At 38.7% G+C, this 22,440-nt stretch overlaps 1 protein-coding gene across 5 annotated transcripts in view; it reads left to right on the top strand.

Annotated features, from left to right (window-relative positions):
• SPIRE1 (spire type actin nucleation factor 1) overlaps positions 1-22,440 on the top strand; it is a 126,016-nt gene that overhangs the window by 77,929 nt on the left and 25,647 nt on the right. For 3 of the 5 annotated variants that reach the window (XM_077183961.1, XM_077183951.1, XM_077183976.1), the window contains exons 5-8: positions 9,596-9,679; positions 11,178-11,342; positions 17,779-17,865; positions 18,240-18,369. In XM_077183961.1, coding sequence (XP_077040076.1) covers positions 9,596-9,679; positions 11,178-11,342; positions 17,779-17,865; positions 18,240-18,369 — 466 coding nt within the window. Of the gene's footprint in view, positions 1-9,595; positions 9,680-11,177; positions 11,343-17,778; positions 17,866-18,239; positions 18,370-21,946; positions 21,989-22,440 lie in introns of all 5 variants that reach the window. The other 2 variants (XM_054644600.2, XM_077183971.1) reach the window with 1 other exon arrangement.

Raw genomic sequence — 22,440 nt, forward strand, 5'->3', positions numbered from 1 at the left:
TTTTGGGGATGTTATGAAGTGTCAGAGCTTTGCCTGTTCCTCCTCAGCTCATTCCCATGAGGGAATTCTCTTTGCTGAGAATTAGCTGAGATTCTTCTTGCTCATATCTTGTCCCCAGTCAGCAGCTTCTCTTACCTTTTGCTGTGTGATTGGTTTGTTGTCTGTCACATTGGTTTCACAGCAGAGCCAACTTTAAAAATAGAAAAATTTTCCCCTTCAGGTCACAATGCTTACGTTCACTGCTTGTTTGGCTGTTATTGTTGGCTGAAAGGCCATCCTGTGAACCATTGCAATTATCAGGTCTGGCTGAAGAGTGATTTTAAGGTTGATATTTACTGCAGATAGTTTCAGTGATCTGGCCTGCAGAGTGGCCCTGTGAACAATTGTATTAAAAGTCTGGGTGCTGGTAACTGGTGGGTGAGGGGAAGGGCAGGAAGGGAAACTGATTTCTCAAAGCTGGTTTCTTCACCAAAGCAAACTTGTCAAGTAGCAACGCTTTCATAATTTTTTTTCCTTAATAAATCCCTGAAGGATTTTTTTTCTTTTGTAAGTCAAGGTCTACAGTACCTTTGAAAAGCAGGATAAGATTTTACAGGCTGACCTAAAAATTTTGCTGCCGAAAAAGGCCGAGCTGTTCCACCCATGCACATGTACTCCCACTGTTTCCCTTCTTCTGACTCTAGGGAACAAATCCAAGCAAAACAAAAAGTAAAGGAGTTACTCCTTATCAGGTTAATGAGCTGAATCAGCTCATTAAAGGGTCAGATGAGACTCAGATGGGTACAAGAGAGCTTTTATCATGTTGATGGTGGAAAATGCAAACTACTCAGAGGCGTAAGGGGCTGCTGCTCTTTCCTTCCTCAGTGAGATGCATCATCCAGGAGGGAGAATCCTTCTGAGATGTTTTTCTGCTGCACAGGATCATATTGCATCTCCACTTCTTCTCCAGTCCTATTCAAACTGAAAGCAATTTTTAAACTAAGCAGTGTCATACAAGGATAATTTTGGCAATGTCAGCATGACTAAAGAGCCACTTGTTTTCTGAAGTGCCTGTGTTATGGCACATCTGCATCCAATGTCCTGATACAGGAAGAAGCCAGGATACAAGATCTCCATGCTAAAGCTGTCTCCCAAACCTTGACATCAATAATTTCACATCTTGGCTTTTAACTGCTGGATATATTAACTGAGGGACCTGTGCTGGAAACACCTCACACAACAGCTGTTGCAAAGTCCATGTTGAGGCTCAAGGATAGCACCCTTCAGAATTCTTCTTTCTCCTCAGAGAGGAATTGTTTCCAATAGTTCTCAAACACCTTGGCCACAGTGAGCAGTAATAGGGCATTTTTGTTGTCAATGTCAAAATAAAATATTGTCGCCTATAACCATTTAAAATCATGTCTCAACAATAATATTTTTTAAATTATTTTTAAAAGTGGAAAGGCATTTTGAATTTGCAAATTACTTAATCACCTTATCATTGGGCATAAAAACCCAACAACATCTGAACACACCATAGAGAATACTATGAGTTAATCCCAAATGAAAGAAGCCATTTGCCTCTCACAGAGTATTAGGCATTGATTCAAAGCACATTTAGGTCAAAAGAAGTAATCCTAGTGGACGGAATTTTGGCCCTACTGAATCCGTAAGACTTTATTGCTGCACCTAACCAGGGCCGGAATTTTGACCTTTTGATTTCATTTTACTCTGGATCACTCCCTCAGTAGGCATGTAAGAAATTACCAAGAAAATTATCTTGGAAGCAGCTTTTGGAATCTGAATACTTTGGGTTTATGATGTGCTTGGTCCTTGGTCATAGCTTTTATCTAACTATAGATTTGGAAGGTATTTAATTTTGAAAATAATACAGTGTACAAAATAAAAAATAGGTATGAAGAACATATGAGGTGGAATGCTGTAAATCTTGTTGCACCATTTTAAAGTGACCTTTATAGTTTATACTGGAGGCAAGCAGGGATCATATGATCACGCTAGGTTTTAGCACAGCCAGTAAAAGCTGTGCTATTGTTTACATGCTTTTCTGTCTTGCAAACACACAGCAGAATCTTAAGTCATGAGGAGTACAGTTAAATACTCTTCTAGTGAATTCCTTTTTTCTTTTCCTTTTGTTGTTGTCATACAAGTAATGGGTATAAAGGAGATAAACACTGAATATTTCAGTAAGAAAATTTTGTTCTCATGGATTTGTGGTGATTCCATTGTCAGAGAACTGGGGGAAAATAACCAAGTTACATACATCAGTTCTAATTTTTAAAAAAATTGTACTGTGTAATATTGTGGGTTTGACACTAAAGATGCCAGGAATTTTAAATTTTTAGTTTGTTTCAAAAAATAACAGCCTAATTTGGAGAGCGTCCTTTAGATTCCCTCAGACCTAGATGCAGTTGTGGATGTGAGATCAAAATGAAATTAAAAACACCAAAAAAGGGAAAGAATCCTCTGGAATTATTCAAAGTAACTTTCCTGTGGATAAAAATTACTTTGAAATTACTTTGATTCCTTCTAGAGCCACTGAGTGGCAGATGCCACTGTATCTGTTTCCCAGGTATATGAGGTTCATATTTTTTGGTCCATAAATGCTTAAATAGGCAGCTTCACTGTAGTGGAAGGGGGAGAATTTCTATCAGTAAAAATTCACTTAATTGGAGTGAACTAAATCTGACCTATATTATGCTGCAGCCTAGAACAGGTTTAGAGGGAAATAAACTGTGAAAGAGTCAGGGAAAAAATATTGCTGTGATGCTGTTTTCAATTTGGCCCTATAAAGCCTTAGCAGGACTTTGAAAGTCCAGGATTTCAAGAGGGATTGAGTGGTAGGTAGGAGGGGTAGGTTTATAGGCTGTAATGTGTGGTAATACAAATAAATATACTGAGGAGTTACGTGTTCCCCAGTCATCATCTGTCATACAACAAATAGAGCATAGATTCACAAAGGGCTGGACTGCATGAATTTGGGTGAGTGTGTTAATCAGAGATGATGAAGTGATGAGTGAGCTGTTCACATCATCTCAATGGATGTCAGATAGAATGTTTAAGGCACTTTGTCACATAATTGATGCCATATGATTATTTCCAGTCTGATTCCCTGTGTATGAAAGGTCAGCAGCTAAGTTGACTTGCAGACAGGGAGATGGTGCTTCTATTCTTGAAAAGTGTGAAATACTTCATGTAGTGGATACACAGGATGAGCAGAGTTGAGAAAGATGTGATAGCACTGTTGCAATAGTTTACAAAACTAAATAACAAAAAGTTTTCTTTTTGCAAGGTGAAGTTTTTTTTTAGCAAGTTTACTGGGGTATTTTCCAGCTTGCTGGCAGCACCTGCATGCTGCTCAGGGTCTGTGAAAGGTGCCCTTGCTGCAGACTCACCCTGGGTACCATCTGCTTGGCATCCAGGAGTGGTTTCCTGATGGGCCAAGACCTCCTAATACTTGTGACCTGCTGTTTAAGCTTTTACAGCTGATAACAAAGATAGAGTACAGCTTGTTTTTCGTGTCAAGAAGTGAGCTTTCAAAATTGCAATAACAAAATCCCACTGAAAGGGATCTTTTTCTTTTTCTTTTTTCTTTTTTCTTTTTTTATTGTTTTGGGGGGGAAATGGTCCACAAGGTGAAGGAAATGCACACATGTATGGCACGGGCAAGGTAATTTGAGTATCTGCTAAAAATTGACCCATGTAAAAGAAAAGAGCCATCTTTTTCAGAATTGTCCAGAAGTCATTGACATAACCTTTGGTGGCACCTGGCCATAGACAGAACTGTAGGCACAAATAACTGATGTCCATGAGATTGAGCAAATGTTCCTGCTGTGAAGTATCTGAAAAGGTCGCACACATTGCTCAGAAGTGGCATCGAGTGTGACTGAGAAAGACAGGGAGAGACTATGCAAGCAAAGGAATGCAAAATTGGTGCTCTGGATCAGACAGGTGATCCACCAGGCCTGTATCCACATTGTGAACCTGCTTTTTGAAGGAATATCTGCCCTAGTCCTCCTCTGGCTCCCTGTTTCTGCCTGGTCTTGCCTTTCCTTGGAGTTTATGTTCCACATGCACTTCATGGCTGAGCGAACCAGCAAAGTGCCCTTGCTGCAAAGAAACCTTATGGTGTCCCAGGCTGCAGTAGGAGAAATGCTGCCAGCAGGTTGAGGGAGGTGATCCTCCCCCTCTGCTCAGCACTGGTGAGGCCACAGCTGCAGTGCTGGGTCCAGTTCTGGGCTCCCCAGTACAGGAGAGACATTGACACCATGGAGAGAGTCCAGGGAAGGGCCAGGAAGATGATGGAGAACTGAAACAGCTCTCCTGTGAGCAAAGGCAGAGAGACCCAGGGCTGTTCAGTCTGGAAATAAGGAGGCTCAGGGGGATCTCATCAGTGTCTCTCAATACCTGAGGGGAGAGTGCAAAGACAACAGCTCTTTTCAGTGGTGCTCAGTGACAGGACTGGGAGCAGTGGACACAAACTAAAGCTCAGGAGGTTCCTCTGAACAGCCAGAAATATTGTTTTTACTGTGAGGGTGAACAAAGATTTTCTGGGGAGGTTGTGGATTCTCTGTCCTTGGAGATATACAAAAGCTGCCTGGACATGATGCTGGACAATTGGCTCTGGGTGGCCCTGCTTTAACAGGGAGCTTGGACCAGCTGCCTTTCTGAGAACTCTTCCACTCTGAAAGACTTTGTGACTCTGTGGGTGGTACCAATAAAGGTGATACTGGCATGTGGGATGTAGACCTGTGGGTGATAAACTCCTCACCTGGCACAGGTGGGGCTAGAAAACGCCATGTGATGCTGGCCAGCATGGGAGGTGAGTGTCCAGTAGGCAGATCTGTTGCAGTGGGTTTTACTTATACCTCAAAAAGTTTAAGAGATTGATGTACACCCTAGAGCATCAAAATTAGTATTCCTTCCAAAACTAATTAAGACTTTGTATATTTTTATAATTGCCTACATCTCTAATTGCAGTGAAAATCCATGCTCATCAAAAACTCATCCATAATTTCATTATCCACAGCGTGCTTTGTAATTAGGCTTTTGGTAGAAAATAGAGAAAGCTCCCAATCTGTCATCTTTGTACTGTTCTTTTAAAACATTGCCTTGCATTTCTGTCCTTTCTGATGTAAAAACATAATTCTTTCAGTCTGCCTGGATATATTTCAATCCAATCTGTATGAAATGCAAACATACAAATTCTAATTAAGGACATGCATGAAATGAAATTGTTCCTTTCTTTTATTCCTAATTTCGCACCATACGGAGGTTCAGTTGCAAAAGAGCTGATGAAAAAGGTCAGGTGGCTATACTGCTGTATTATTTGTACAAAATATGATAATGGAGGTAGTTAATAGGTACCTAAACAATGTTAATGGCTAACTTATTTTGGAAATAGAGTCATTAGCCAAGTTGTGCTCAAAAGTCTTGTGACTGTATTAAGTTGTCAAATAATCTGCTGCCTGGATTTTCAGAGAGCACAGCTGTAGAAATAAATCAGTTCACAAACTTTTCAGCTCATAACTTCACTTTTGCCTACACTTCCAAGTCTCTAGTGACTCCACCTTTGCAGCTGTGTTTTCATCAGGCTTGTGGCTCCATTCTGATCAGTTTGATCCTTCAATTTAGGACCTTTAATAAAGGAAAATACTGCTGGTTTGTCTTGGGCAGGGGAGGGTTTGGTTTTCTTGTGTGATGCAGCTGCTGTCACTCAATCAGTGTTACATGCCCTTGGTTTGGGCTTTTTGTGCCTCTCCTTGCACAGTTATGTTGAGCAGCATGATGATTATTGCCCCCTCCAGAGCTGAGCAAAGGGCATCAGCCCATATCTCTGTACATTAAGAACTTTGTCTTCTATCACTCAAGGTTTTCAGGGACTGATTTAACTGATTCTATTCCCAGTTTGAATTAAATGGGGTTTGGGTCTTTTCAAAGACCTAGAGTAATGCTACTGCCTAAGACCTTGGAATTTAAACCCATGTTGGATAACTGAAGGTATATAAAAGGAGTTTTTCCCATGTGTGAATGTTATGTATTTTTAAATTGAACCTAGATGTGCAAGAATGTTTTACTAGTTACAGAGATAGCAGTGTAAAAATCAATTTAATCAGTTAAAAAATGACTCCTAATTTACAGTATGAACTGGGAGCTGCAGACTGTGCTCTGCAGTTGGTGAAAGTCAAAGTCCAGGTCTGGATTCCCTAGAATACCACATTCTTTAAAGCATCATGTTTTTAGAAAGCATTTTATGGAAGGGAGTCTTTGACACTGTGCTGACAAGAGTCTTACATAAATTCCCATCTGTCACTGAGCACAGAAGAGCACATCTCAAATGTGGGCCACACAGCAGCAGCAAATCAGCTGCCTGCTTTTAATAGTACAGCAAGAGGTTTGAAGACATTTGATATTTTTATTACTGGCTTTTGCCACAAAATGCAGTCTTCTAAAAAATGGCCAAATGCTGTGAAGGTTTTTTAAAAAGGTGAAAGCTCTTGAAGCAGTAATTTCCTACACATCCAGCCCTTATTGCCTGAATGAATGCCCAGGCTGTAATAGGTAAATTGGGTCTGAGGTTCTGGGATCATTTAGAAAAACCCTTTTAAGATGTTTCTGCTTTCTGGAATGGAAATCCATTTAGGCCATGTATTTATTGTACTGTAATAGCTTTTCTTAAGCCATTGTCCCAAGGGTAAGTGCAAGTGGCTACAGCAGCAGCAGCTGAGGTTACTTGCAGGCTTTGGAACACAGCTGAATTCTGACAAAGGATCTATTATATTTTAAATATGTTGGTTTCTATTATTTATGGTTGAAACAGAGGCAGAAACCCACTGATGCTGGCTGAGGATGCTGGAGGGAAACCCTAATGTTCCATTTAGTCTACAAGTTTAAATATAATCACTTGTCACAGTGAATTTATTCCTTCCCAAGCAGCACCTGACAGGTGCAGAAGAGCTAAAGAAGCCTTCCTAAACACTTCCTGCAAGCATAGAGCACTTGCTGGTTTCTTCCAAAGCTTTGCTAGTTCTATAATGATGGAAATTCCTTTATCTCCTACTCTTCCCTACTGATTGTATGGTGCATTTAAATGCCAGAGCCAGGTGCTAGGGAAGGGAATGAACTCTCCCTAGAAAGTGGGTGTCTGTGGTTGCAGGGCTGCAGCCAAGCACTCAGCACAGGGATGGGGAGTGAAAGAAGCCCAGCTTTGGCAGCAGCCTGTGCTTGTACCAGCTCATTTGTATCATAAAACTGCACTTGGAGACACTTCATCTCTTGGCTGGCAGGTTTTGCTCCTGCAGCTCTCTGGTGCATGGTAGCCAGCATCACTTACACCTGTGCTTTTTTGGGTAGGAGCTGCCCCTCTAGCTATGTTCCAGAGAAACTAATTAGATGGTTGCCTTATTTGGAAGATCTTTCAGCTGCTCAGGGTGGGTTTTTTCCCCTTCTTATTTTCTGCTGTTAAGAAAACCAGGTTGTAATCTCTTCTAGCTTCATGAAATATTTATGTCAGTCTAAAGCATCAGCCTTTGGGCATAAACCAGCCCTATAAACTGTATGGTAGGGAACCTGGTTGCTGAGGTGGGTTATTGTTACCAGTCTTGTTGAATAGCTGAGGTATCAGTTAAGCAGCTGGAACACATTAATTTTTAAAAATATTAAAGTTTACCTTCCAATATGGGAAGGAGGAGCAGATCTGACAGTTGTAGGCCCATTTACTGAAGTTATCTTTTTGATTACAAAGAGATAAGAGAAAAAGTATTCGATGTTTTATTTTACAGTTTACCAGTAGATGTTAGCAGTTTGCAAGAAGGAAAGTAATTTACAGTTCATTTAACTGCATTTGAAATGATGACTCCAACTGCATGATACAGAAAAGAGGAAATCCTGGATAGCAGAGTAGACATGAGCAGGGCCTTTACATTACCCATTCTTTCCATGTTTCTGTTTTTCCCTTGGAAAGGGCAATTGCCTGTGTGTCAGACTGACCACAGTGCCAGGGCCAGCAGAAGTTTCCATAAAGACATTCTTTCCCAGTTGGGTATCCTGTTGTGATGCTGCAAGTCATGCCAAAATGTTCCCACATTGTCCCATGATGGATCTGCTTTTGCCAAGTGTGGGTGATTTATGCTTTTTTAGAGTCTCCTTGTAAATGATGTATTTTATTTTGATAGGGCAATGGTAATATTTCTTCTTTGATACTAAAGCAATTGTGCTACTTACATAAATAAGACAATAAAGAACCCATCTGGTCTCTTTCCAAAACCTCTGTGGTAGCTGACTCACATGTCCTATGTCTGCAGCCAGGTTTGGTAGATGCTTGCACTCTTGAATGTGCAAGTTAAGCACTCTTCCAGTGCTTCCATTTCTTACACTGAAATGTTGGCAGTTTAGGAACTACCTCCAGGAAAAAAAGAGTCTTTAAGAGTATGCTTATTTTTATTTTTTCTGGAAAGCTCAGAAGCTGAATTGAGACTGATTGTTCAGTTCCATTAAAAGAAGAGCATAAGTGCTTAAAAGATGGAAATACTTCTGGTAGAGACATCTGTCAGATCTCTGACCTGTTGCTTTTGTCTCATAAAAATAAAAAAGGTTTTTAGTAGAGGACTTAAATATCAATTTCAGATATATTAGTGAGTACTTAGAAAATTGATCTAATTAAACATTGTTAAAGATTTCCTGGAAAACTCTCCATAAAAGTGAAGTAGATTACTGAAAAATTGCTTGTACTGCTGATTCCAAAACATTTCAATACAAAAGTAAACAAAAAAAGAAAAAGCCTTTTGAATAAAGAAGTGTTGATGTGTATAAGAAAATTTGTGTAAAGCCACAGCCTTCTGTGTTTAAGCTTGCCTGTTCTATGGTCTGCTGTAACTTTTAATTGTTTTTCATATTCTTGTTGGTACGAAAGGTTTTTTTTGCCCCTTTGCACTCCATCTTTTCCATATTTGCATGATCTGATCTTGTTAATAAGCAGCAGTTTTCATCTTTTAAAGAACAGTTTCTCTTCCTGCTGAAATATCCATAATAAATGATTTTATTATGGATATTTCAGAATCTATATGCATATTATACCGGCTAATTAATTATTTTATATATATAAATATATGTATATATATACAATTCTGGCACTATTCAATGTTTCTCCTAGTTTATTTCTCCTTCTACAAGAATGAGCTGCCTTGAATTCAGCAAGCATTCATTTTGGTATGAATGGATCCTTATCAAGCTAGTAATATTTTCTGTGTTGTAGCTTAACAGACCTGACAGGTGGTTAAGATTTTTTTTTCTGTGCATATAAAAATTGAGGGAGATAAACATTTTAATGTGTAGTTTTATCTCCAGCATGTTAATAGCTGAAGTACTTTCATACTCAAAACTTAACATTTGTTCCCAGCATTTAAGGTTAACTTTCCAAGGAAGAGAAATATATTCAAATAGTGTTTCAAGTTACTTTTACAGTCTTGCTATTCAAGTCATGAAATATTCAGTAGAATACCCAAACAACATGATACAAGAGATTAAAAATTAAGCTTCAATTTTACTTGAGAGTTAATGCCACTCTTCATTTATTCACTCATTTCCTTTTCATTGCCAGAACCTGAAGAAGATTCAGGAAATGGACAAAGAGGCAAGTGATGATTCCAGTACGGATCTTGATGAACTGAAAAATGCTGACTGGGTAAGACAACAATGAAATAGTGATTCAGCGTCACTACTGGCAGTTTATTTTTCTTTATAAAGCTTAACTAAGGCATTATTACCTCTGCCCTCATGAGACTCCACCTGAAAGAGTGTCCATCTCTGTAGCTCCTAACATAAGAATGATGTGGACCTGTTGGATTGAGTCCAGGGGACACCAAAAAAATGCTCAGAGGGCTGAAGCACCTCTCCTATGGAAACAGGTTGAGACCTGGGATTGTTCAGCCCAGAGAAGAGAAGGCTCCAGGGAGACCTTAGAGCAGCTTTCCAGTACCTGAAGCAAGGCTCTGAGGGAGCTGGAAAGGGACTTTTAATATGGACATTTAGTGACAGGACAAGATGGAATGGCTTTACACTGAAAGAGGTTTAGATTAGATATTAGGAGAAATTCTTTATAATGGAAGTGGTGAGGCACAGGAGCAGGTTTCAGCAACCTAGTGAAAGGTCCCTGCCCAGTGCAGGAGGGCTGGAACTAGATGAGCTTTAAGGTATTTTCTACCCAAACCATTCCATGATACTGTGCTCAAATCAGTCTCTGGGGTTTTTTAAGTATATGTATTAATAGTAACCCACTACAAGTTAGAACTAAATGAAATCCCAACTTCCCTTTGCAGACAGATGAAACAGTACAAGTATCCAAGCAATATATTTTTCCTTAGGCTGTTTTCATGGGGAAGCTTTTGCAGTTTGCAGACTGGACATTTAGACAGGTACCATGCTGACTGCCCTTCAGAAGGGCAGTCAGGCAGTAGACAGAGCCACCAGCTGAATTTCTCTAGAGATGAAAGAAAAAGGCAGCAGCGAAACTCTTAAGCAGGAAGTAACTTTATTTATTTTCTAGGTACCGTTCTTGCCAGTTCATAGACAAATATTTCAAGGTTCTTCAAACTACCTGATTTTAATTTCCAATCTTCAATCCACCCCCTGTTCTTTCTTCTCTCCAGCCATTCTGCTGCACAGAAAATGAGAGGGAGGTGTTAGTGTGAGGTGCTCTTACAGGCAGAGCAAAATAAGTTGAGTTTTTCTAGTGCAAGATCTTAGGACTTGGGAGTCCATTCGAAAATTTCTATTTGAAGAACAACTTTTGAGGAAATTTTACAGGAGAGTCCTTGGTAACAAAGTTTCAGATTCAATCACTGCTTTAATTCACACAGTATTAGCTATAGCTAAGTCGAAAAACTTTGATTATGTGATTGCAGTATACTTGAAGTAGGAATTTAGATGTAAGGTATGAGAATTTCAGATCCTCTTCCATACTTGAGGTGGGACCCAGCAGTCCTGCTGAGTTGCAACAAAGTTTTGTTATGTTCATGAGTGTTAAAAATAAGCTTATGTAAAATAAAATGGAACTTGGTTGATGTGTTAAAATAGTACAGCTTTAAATATTTGGTGGTGTCCCGGAAGGAAACTTTGGTTTAATGTGAAGTGGTATTGATGGGTAAGGCATGAAGTAAAATTTCTGTGTCTTTGGTCTTCAGGCCCGTTTTTGGGTGCAGGTGATGAGAGATTTACGGAATGGGGTTAAACTGAAGAAAGTCCAGGAGCGTCAGTACAACCCACTGCCCATAGAATATCAGCTCACACCCTATGAAATGCTGATGGATGACATCAGGTCCAAACGTTATACCTTAAGGAAGGTCATGGTAAGTCAAGAGAATTACTGGAGTTTTTCAAACCTGAAATGTTATTTTCCTTTTTTTATCTTCTTTCTGTCTTTTTTTTTTTCTTCTGAGAATCTTGAAATTATTATTTCTTATAGATACTAATGTTCATGGGGTTTATATGGCATCATTAATTTGTGCAGAGCATTGAGGGAGAGAACATGAAACCAACACATGTAGTGTACTTTGTTTTCCATGTGGCAGGCATTTAAAAGTCTGAAAGACATGCATACCTATCACCTATCATAAGCTTGAACAAATCACTTGTGTTGGGTTTGTGATCACTTTAAGGGTTATCTCAGAAGTCCTGTCATGCTTTCCAATGAGAAATTGTTTTAGACTTTTCTTATTGTCAGTACATTTATCTTGAGCTGCAACATAGTTTTTGGAGTTCCAGAACGTGAAGTGCTGCCATGAATGATACTGTGATGGGAAAGGAAAACCTACAGTGGTTGAAAACTGCCTGTATCACAATGTTTGTAAACTTACTTTACCGTGATCTGTTACAAATTTTCAAGGAATAGTCTATGTTAAAAAAAAAAATCTTCCATTTGTAGAAGTTGAGCTCAGTTATTTTCAACATATTTCCTTGTTGCTTTCAAATCGAGACTATGCCATGGCAAACTAGAGAATGTTCATGGGTCTCCTCTCCCTAGATCCTCATAAAGGTGCTTGAGGCACTCTTTTTATCAGAATACATTTACTGGTGTGTCCCTGTTCTTTCTGTCCTTTTGGGTTATATTTTTTTTTCAATATTAATATCTTCTTCCTGATCATCTAGCAACTGATCTAAAGGGTGTCTTATCCCTGGTAGGACATTGTAAATCCCTTTGTCAAGGGCGTGTATTTGGTCAACATCAATATTTATACCTTACACTTACTTATCTTCACCTGGCATTAGTTACAATGGAAGCATTGTCTTAGAATATTCAGTATTCAGATGTATTTACTTTCCTGACAAATCTTCACACAGTGACAGAGCTGTGGTTCTTAGAATATTCAGTATTCAGATATATTTACTTTCCTGACAAATCTTCCCACAGAGCTGTGATTCCACAAAAAAAAAAAAATCAGAGGGGAAGGTGGGGATGAGGGAGACAGATGAGAGAGGCAGAAAGTGTGTAGTATAAATGCTTTTTATGCTTGAGCTGAAAATACTTTCCTAATCGAGATCTGGATTTAGACTATCCGATTGTATTTATTTTCTGCTGCAGATGTTGCTTAAATGTTAAATCAATTGGGTAAATGCATACCCAGGTAATGATGTTGTCTGTCTTTCCCCTAACAATTCAGAGAACTGTGCTAAGTGTTCCTACTACCCTCTGCAAAAGAGGACCAGTCCCCTCAGGACCTCAATTACTGTATGCAATCAGAACAGTAGTTTTGTTTGAATGGGAAGCCCTGGGTCATCTAATTTTGCTTTTGTCAGACCAGCTTTTAATTCAGCTGCTGCTAAGCAAGCTCCTGCCTCTTCAGAAGAGATTTCCTTCATTATGTGGTACATCTTGGGGGCACAGCTGCTGTTCTGCTTATCCAGACTCTGGCTCTGTACAAAATCCCTGGAAGCAGCTATTTTTGGCATGCTATCTTGTCTTCTAGACTGATTGTCCAAAGTGAACTCTGGAAATAAATGTGATTGCAATCAGCTGCAGGTACAGTACCTGTAGGGCTGGCTGTGATGCAATTGCTGGCTTAGTCTGACAAGTGCTGATGACATTGTGTTAGAAAAATCACTTCTTTCTTACTGGAAACCTTAAGTTCAGTAACTTGGATTCTGCTGCAGGGTCTGCTTGAAGATTGTGCAAAGTATGTTCAACAATGAGAGTGCAGCTTGACATGGAACATGTGGAACCTGAAGGATTCACACAGAATTACAAGTTTAGTTAGATTGCATAGATGCATCTTCTATCTGGCTATATCAGGTTGAAGTTGATTGTATGGATTCCCATCAGCAGAAAGCTTTGTGGTTCTTGAGAAGAGGAGAAAAGGATCCCAAATCTGAATTTTAAGGAAGTCTAGGAAAGATGGATTATATTTCTTTCTATTATTCAAAATAGCTCAGCAAAATTTGTATTAAAAGTAATTTTGCTTAAAATTTATGGGTGGTAGTTTTAGACTTGTTAGCTTGTGAGGACATGTATCCTACTAGTGATACCAAGAGGTTAAGTAAATTTCCAAAGTAATAAGTAATTTCTTTAAATAAATGAAATGCAACATGAAATCTTTACTGTTCTTTTTGTTAATGTGATGCTGTGTTTAAAAGAGTAGCTTGATCTGTTGCTGACTGCTCAGTGTTCTGCATAGAAATTAAAGAAGGAACAGATGTTCCTGTTAGGCCATATTTTAGTGTATCAGGCTGTTGTGCTAACAGACAGCAGTAACTGGAGCTTCCTGTTCTCACCCATTGTTATAGTGCAAATATTCAAAATGTTTTGAAGATGTAAAATGTCAAATTCTGGGCTTTTGGTAAATAACTGGTTTCATTTGTTTCGGTGACGTTGGCATTTCTATTTCAGTACATCTGAAAATAATTTCAGATTTGTCATCTTTCTATCCTGAGGCAAGAGTCCTCATTGCTGCAATTGTTGTGGAAGCAAGATAGCTTTCATTCTGGAATTTTATAAACTTTAAGTATCTACCTTAGAGAGATTTAATAGCTTTCCTCACCTATGAAGCACCCACTCCCACAAAAGCTAAAAGCTGTGGTCATTGCTAGAGTCAACACCTGGAAATGAAGAAATGTAAGAATTAAATGACTCTTTTAGGTTTAATTTTTCTTTATTATTTGTATGTGTTGAGCTACAGTTTTTAATTTCAGTTAAATTGTGCTTCACAATTAGCTCTGCTTTCTGCCTGTCTCCACCTTCCTCCCAGATATGCACCATTCACTGTATTTCTTGAGCAGTGCTTATTGAACAGTAGCTGATATCTCTTGTGTTACCTGCTCAGTACATGCCTGTCAGGTACTTTTATGCCCTATCCAAACTCAGCATTATGTTACATAACAGTTACACTCTGTGTAGGTAAGAGCACTCTTGTCATCATATTCAAGCTTTTCACAAGTACCTGTCATGCAGTGGTATTGGCCATGCTGCAGAAGGGGAATTTAAACATGCAGTTTGAAGCCATTATTATCAAAAATATCCAGTAATTTGAATATCTAAGCTGAGAATCCTGTGGCATGGGTGTTTTTTTTTTTTTCGTTTTTTTTTTTTTCATTTACTTCTTTGCAGTATTTATCATCTTAGAGTACTTAGGTTAATTGCAGTTACAGCTGTGCACAGACAGTATTTTCATAAGCATGAGCTCATATGCTTCAAGCAGGACATAGAGAATGTGAGCTTTGCTGTGCAAAGGACTTTGACCACTTTATTCAGCTGGACATTGTAGAGTTTGTTGTCTCCCTACACACAAGTCTGACTTGGTTGTGGTGAGTTGCTTTCAGCAGGGGAACTGTGCTTTTCATTTTACACCTTCATCACATGTTTCTACAGAAGTGTAGGAGTCATCCTAGGTAGAGCAGAGAGCTTTGCAGTTCCTACTTATGCTTTAGGGGTATTCAGAGGAGGGACTCTGTGGTTACCCTGTGGTATCATAAACTTGTTTCTGCAATAGATGTGCAGGAACAGCAGTGTGAGTATAGTACCTCATGATGGGAAATACCAGAGCACAGCTGGTAAATAGATATCTACTTAAAATAATTTAATTCACCACTGAACTTTATTGTGTGCTCTTCTGGAAATGATGTAGTATGTCCCCTCTGTTTCAGTGCCCATGCAATTTTCTTTTAAATGAAAATTTCTAGATAGTACAACAATATCAGTTTCCCATTGACTGTTATTTAAAGATAGCACTCCTACTTATTGCTGACAACTTTTATAGCTGAACAGATAAATGACTAAGATAATTGAGTATCAATGACAGGTGATGTTATTTTTTGTGAAAGTTATCAGCAATGTACTTCTTGCTTGGGGTCACCATTTTTAAAGCTTTGAGCTTCAACCAGAGGTAATTAAATACCATTTGCCGTTATTTTTTAAATTGCAAATCCATGTTTGTATATTAGAATGTGATGGTAGCAGGTTGTTGGTAGATAATGACATGCTAATTTTTTCTGTGCATTAGCTGTTTAGATCTCTACATTTCTGTTTGATTTTTATAATAATTGGTTAAGCTTTTTTCATGCTGTCTGTTCTAATGCATACTGCTGTACAAAAACTGTTTTACACACATGAAGGCTTAGGGTAGTTCTACTTTATTTCAAATACTGGTTTGTAGTTGGGGCCAGCCTATTATGTGGAGAGGAAAAAAAAAAAAACAACAAACTTTTTCCTTGTGTTTTGGTGGGTTTTTTTCCCCTGCAGCCTGGGTATCATGGCTGCATCTGTGCAATGTCTTTGATTGAGACTTTAATCAAGAGCCATGAATTTTAATTAAGTAAAAGTAAAGGATGCATTTGAAGTTGCTCACTACAGAGAGAATTAGTTTGAGTAAATAAATAAATCTAAATAAATCTAGTCTGAACAGAGAGGATAAAAGTTTCCCTGCAGTATCTTTCATGTCAGTACTTTGGGTGCCAAGTATGAAAAGGTGGGTTCTGCCACTGATGCTGCTGCTCTTGGCTTCTTGGCTGCAAAGCATCCACTTGCTTGGCCACCAGCTCCCCGTGTATCCTGTGGAAAATCACTTAAGCAAATCCTACATTTCTCTTTTTCCAATCAGATGGTAATACTGATACTAATTATACCCTGGTGGCATTAAGTCAGGGCCTAGAGTGCCCTGAGGTGAAAGGCTCAGAGCCATGTATTATTTATTGACTATTGTCACACAGAGGGTTGTTCCCCGAGGCTCCAACAGAGATTATCAGTTTACAAAACGGCTGTTCTGATGGTAATAATTCTCAACTTCAGCCATCAACTTTGACATCTGATGAACAGTAGCTCAGGGAAGAGACACTTCTCATTTCATTAACCATCTTCCAGGGCATGCTGGCCTCAAAAAACTGCTCAGTCTTTGAACAGAAGAAATCAATCACATCCCTTAAAATAGTATTCTCCTCATCAGGAAATGTCAAATCATGGTTTAGTATAAACCTTTTCCATTTTAATTTTTCTGCACTATTTTTAAGAAGATGATGCATGTTGCAGAGTTTAGCAGCTTGGAATTCTTTGCCAAGCAACATGAAATTCACTCTAAGGAAACTAAGGAGGGTGGAACAAATAGAGTTTGGAGCGTGTCTGGGTTAGGATATCTCCAGATAGAGTCCTCAGGAAAGCAATTAAATGTTCCCCAGGAGGGACTCTGTATCTGATTTCTTAGAGGGCAAGGGATGAATCTTCTCAAGGAGGCTGTCACTCAGCTTCAGCCTGGACATGGGGCATGCCTGAGGTGAGCAGAGCTTGTATGGAAGCTGCATGGCATTGGTGAAGTTCAATTAGGGATCATATTCAGGTGACCTTATGGGCATGTAAACCCCTTTTTGTGATAGCAGCAGTTGTCCTGGTTAGCAAAAGAGCATGTTATTTGTCAAACCAGACATGGGTCTTTACACAGGTTTTCTGGCTACAGAGTTTGTATGAATAGAGTCCCACAAAAAAAACCAAAAAATAAAACAACTGACCCTTAAAAAAGAAAAAAGACGTCTGAAATATGGAATACTTGGTCTAAGCAATGCAGTGTCATGGAAATTTCTGTCAAATTGGAGGACAGGGCTGATGGCCAGCTACTGTGCAGTAAGAGGAGGTAGCAGAATGATATATATGACATAGGATGATCTCTTGTCCCTGACAGCATGCTTGGGCACTGTGCTCTGTGACAACTGAACCTGACAGGTGGGAGTCTTTTTAAGCAAATCCATACACTTATTCCCAGCTTACAATTTATACATTCTTCATATGATATGAAAACTTCCATTGCTTTCTTTAAATCCTGTACATATAGTGAACTGATGATTCTTTCCTGTGATGTCTTGTATATGGTCTTACATCTAAATGTCTAAGTGTTTCTGGAGAAAACCAAACAAAAAAAACAAACAGTCCTCACCCAGCCCCTCTGCTACAGAAATATCTGATTTACAGTGAGGAAACCTACTTCTCCCACAGACACAATTGCAGCCTTGATGCTTGATTTCATTACTTCAAAATCCTCAATATTGCTGCTTAAAGCTGCTGCAGTTGGAGTTATTTTGCAGCCATCAGCAAAACTGAAAAGCTGCTAAGTACTTTTTTTTTTGCTTGCCTGTGCTCTGCATATGGATTGTTGCTCCACTCAGGACTGATGGGGGTTTATGTCTGGTGCAGGTGTCAGAACACTGCAGCTCTGTCAGGGTTGTTGTGAGTTTTGATCTCATCTGCATAAATGTGAAATATAAATATAAATGTGAAACACAGCAATATATATTTCACTTTCTCCTTTCCAGGTCAACGGTGACATCCCACCTCGATTAAAAAAGAGTGCCCATGAAATAATCCTGGATTTCATCCGATCGCGACCTCCATTAAATCCTGTACGTAATCCTGTGGCCTTCATTCCTTACAAAACAGTGGCTTTTCAAAGCATGTTTGGTAATAGCAAATACCTAAACATCATATTTTCTGCCATGGCTTTCAGAAATACTGTCTTTTGTACATAGAACAGGATCCCTTAAAAGAACAGTGTGTAGTGTGTTACACATCCCAATTAACAGCTGTTATTGCCAGCAGGCCTTTATCCCTAGGGAACCATGATGCATAAAACCCTCTTTCAATTTATGCTGAGGTTTGAAATTGAGTGCATGCAAAATCATATCGCAGCATTCCACATTTTTTTTCCAAAAAAGTGTGAAATCTTCTTTCAAGGATGCACTTTTCAATGTAAATATGATTATCTCTGTATCCCAAGGCCTCGGCAAGGAAACTGAAACCAACCCCGCCACGGCCCCGCAGCCTCCATGAAAGGATCCTGGAGGAGATCAAGGCAGAGAGGAAGTTACGTCCAGTCTCCCCTGATGAGATAAGGCGGAGCAGGCTGGGTAAGCACCTGGCCAATTTTTACCTGCAGCATCCACAGAACACTTCCCACAAAGGAAGCAGCAATGTTAGCCACATCTGTGCAGATGTCACCAAAGATAAAATTAATCCTTCAGAAAAAGAAATAGCCTACAGGCTTTTCTAGGGCTGTGCAATCTTTGTGCTTAGTTATATTTTAAAATATGAAACGGAATGGTTCAGCTTGATTCCATTCAAGTTTTTAGTGTATTAGATAAATGGAATGGTATTGTTTTGCTTGTTGCACGTGAAAGTTTATGTTAGATTTGCTGAGAATGGAACAGGTATTGCTTGTCTCTAGTGCAGTATACCTTGGCTATCTGAAAGTATTCTTTACATGTTGATTTTTAATTAACTTATTCTCTTTTCTTCCTGTTTTTAGCATCATCAACTTATTTAATTTTAAATCGGCTTTTATTTTGTTTACTGAATCTGTTGCGTTTATTTTGTATCTAAGTCTTTGCTTCCTTTTCCAAATTATGGACAACATGTTTGTAGGTCTTTTCATGGGAAAATAATTCAGACTTGCACTGCAAAGCATTTCATTCCTGCAGTGTATTTTCAGCAAACCACTATGAAATGATGCAAATACTATGCGATGCAGCAGTCACCCGTTTGCATTATTAGTTCAGTGGTTCTGATGGCAAAAGCATGACAAATACAGGCTTACATAGTGACTTAGATTGCTTTCAGTGTACTGTATTAATCTGTATCAGAAAAACCGAAGTAGCTAAATTTTTAAAGAGCAAATGTAGAATCTTATGGCTGAAAACTGTCAAAAATCCACGTACATACTCACATGTCACTGCTTTTTGAAAGATATTTGTACTTGCCACATGTGCCCAAAGGCACTGGTCCGGATTCAAGTGGATTGTGACAACCCGTTGTTTCTGGAGAAAACCAATTCCATCAGTCTTGCTTTGTTGCATTGTTTTTGAAGTGCTTGATGGAGTTTGGGGAATGCTTGCATGCGTTTGTAAAAGAACAATGCTTCAAATATTGGATTTTTTGGGCCTTCCAGTTTCTGGTTTGGATTTAGTTTATGTTTGCTGTATCAATTAACATTTCTTACAGGCCTAGACTTTTTTCCAAATGTAGGAAGCTTGTAGAAATGTGGCATGATTCCTTACTTTTCTTTCAAAAATTCAGTTTCAGTGTTTTATATGTTGTCTGTCTGGGAACTACTGTGTTGTCTCAGGGGCAGCAAACCTAATCTAATAAATCTTTGCAATTTCTAACTGATATAAATGGAATCAAACCCAGTTAGTAAACAATTTCTAAAACTGATGTTAAATTTTGAACCACTACTGGTTAGGACTTCTGGACTGATTTCAAGGCATTGCCTCCAATGAGGGATACCTGTCTTCCACTAATTCTTCCCTTTTTGTTAGAGCATTAAATTTTTGTGTTTTGGAACTGGGATAATTCCTCTTAAGTCCAGTGAATTGACTGGATTAAATGCCACATTAATGGAGGTGTAAAAGTGGGTGCAAACTTTTTTCCAAGTATATATTAGTTGCTGGCATGAAGAACTAAAAAGACCAAAGGCCTTTAAGATAATTTTCCTTATGTTGACATATGAGGTTTCATTCTTTCTCACAGTTGGAATGACTGTTACACCTTAAGTTCCTTTTAAAAAAGAATGTGCTTGTGCAGTTTGGGAACAGAGTAATGTTAGTGGCATTCAGTATGGCACCATAAATAGATCTGCCATACAGTTTAAATGACCACTGAATGTAATTTAGTGTAACAACATGTAAGGTAATGAGGTTTAAGGATTATAAATCTAAGTAGAAACACCATGTGGGACACTTGCACCATCTGGACAGAAATATTTGTTGCTATTAAAAAGGAGAAAGAAAATATCACATTCCAGTGATGTATTCAGGAGCATAAGGTGTGTTTCACATGTCCCAGACATGTTTCACATGTCCCAAACTCCTTTTTGCTCAGTTTATACAGTCAAGAGCCCAACTACAGTTGGCTGTTGGGGTGAATAGGGGCTGTACTCTTGCAGTTCCTCCTCTGTGTTAAGGCTGTACCTATGGCATGTATTCCCCAGCAGCCACAGGCTTTGTCCCTCTCTCTGCACCACACATGGTACAGGTAAGATCTTCTCTACCCTGGCCAGTCTCAGTCTAAACCTTCTGTGGGAATGGGGTTGAACTGTGCTCACAAAGGGAGAGGTTTGAGTAGAGGAGTTGGAGTGAGCTTTCAAATGACCCCCTAAAATCATCAGTGTAAGCCATGGAGACAAGCACAGCCTTGAGGTACATGTGCTTTTAATTAAAACCATGGGTTTGTGACTCAGGCACGTGGAGCTAATAGAGCTTGGAGAAAACTTTGTTTCATGTGCAGGTTTTATCAATGTCTCAGCATCAGGTGATAAACACCCTTCTGCTTTAAGTATTGTGCCTTTATGCTAAGTATGGACAGAAATTCTGATACTGTTACTGTAGCTATTACCTATGCATAATTTCTAGTTAATGAATACAGAAAAACTTCCCTGACTCCCAAATTTAGCTCTGAGTCAGCCACCTACTGCATGCAGCACTTTAAATTATTCTCATGAGCAAAACTTGTCCCAGTACAACCTTTTTATAAACATCTTTTAGGGCAGTGGTATATGTGTTTGACAGACTCTTTCAACCAGCTTGCAGGATGATCACCTGTCAAGTAAAACACATAAGCTGATTTCAATTTTGATGCATTTTTGCACATTCTTGCCATTGGGCTTGGCCTGCTTATCTGGATTAGTGCACTGAAATTTTGTTTTCAGTTGAAGAATATTTTGAGGGTCTGCTCCCTGAATACACTGTTTAATTGGAAATATGGACAGGTCTTTCCAGAAATGAAGAACATCTGACCACTTTCTTATCTAACAATAAAATCATCAGAGGCAGAGGAAGAAGAGAATAATATTATGGATATATTTTAAAGGCTAAGTGGACCTCCTAAGGTTTTTAAAAACAACAGGAATCAGCACAAATCAGATTTTGTTTGGCCTTTTTTTCCATCCCCTTTAAGGAGGATTGCTCTACTGCACAAGCTTAGCTTGGGTGTCTCTCTTTATTAGTTTAATTATAATCATTGGAGATTATGCTTAAAAAAATTAAAAATATCTTTATTTCAGGTCACTGAAACTTGTGTGAAATGTGGCTTTATGCTTTCAATTTTTTTCCAGCTCTTTCTCTCCTCTCTCTCTCTCTCTCTCTCTCTCTTTCCCTTTTTCCTGTTGCTCTTTTGTGGTGATTTTATTTTAGAGTATTAGATTTTTTAGATATTTGTCTCTTGTTTTGATATTTGATTTATTGAATTCCAAAAATCTTAATTTACTAGTAATATAATTGCTCTGTTTGCAAGTCCCATTCACGCTACTGTAGTTTTCAGACTTTAAACTTTACTACAGTAAAGCAGTTGTATGTCTGACACATTTTGGATTTAAGCAAGAGAGTCCAAAATGTCTCAAGTGGAGTTAATATTTTGGTTTTGTTATCCTTCTGCTTTTCTAAGAGCTGAATCATTTTCTTTTCTTGTTGTGTTTGTTTCTTTTTTTTACAGCAATACGGCCACTTAGCATGTCTTACAGTTTTGACTTGTCAGGTAAAATGTGCTGCACCACCTGACGTGGTTGTTGTGCTTATTGTGAAATTTGTTCCATCTGTTTGTTGAATTCCCATCTAAGAAAGAAACTTGAAGGGATTCTTCCAAGATATGGTCAGTGAAAATAAAAAATTTAGATAGATTAGTTATTAATACTTACATTTCCCTTGCCATAAAAGGATGCCTAGGTCCAGGAAACATCTGCATTTCACCTGAAATACAGAGTGTATTCACCAGAATGCTGCAATTCTGCTTAAATTAATAAACAAAATAAGGTGATACAGATCAATTCCAGACTCTTAAAATGATTGCAGAGTTGAGCATCACCTTCAAGTCTGATTTATTTCTTGATAAATCTGACTTCTGTGTGTTTGCACTCACTTTTTCACTAGACCATCTTTTGCAGTACTTCATTTCTCACCAGGATCCTAAAACTAGCTTTGAACTCATCT

Source organism: Agelaius phoeniceus, chromosome 1, assembly GCF_051311805.1.
Source record: "Agelaius phoeniceus isolate bAgePho1 chromosome 1, bAgePho1.hap1, whole genome shotgun sequence".
NCBI lineage: Eukaryota > Metazoa > Chordata > Aves > Passeriformes > Icteridae > Agelaius > Agelaius phoeniceus.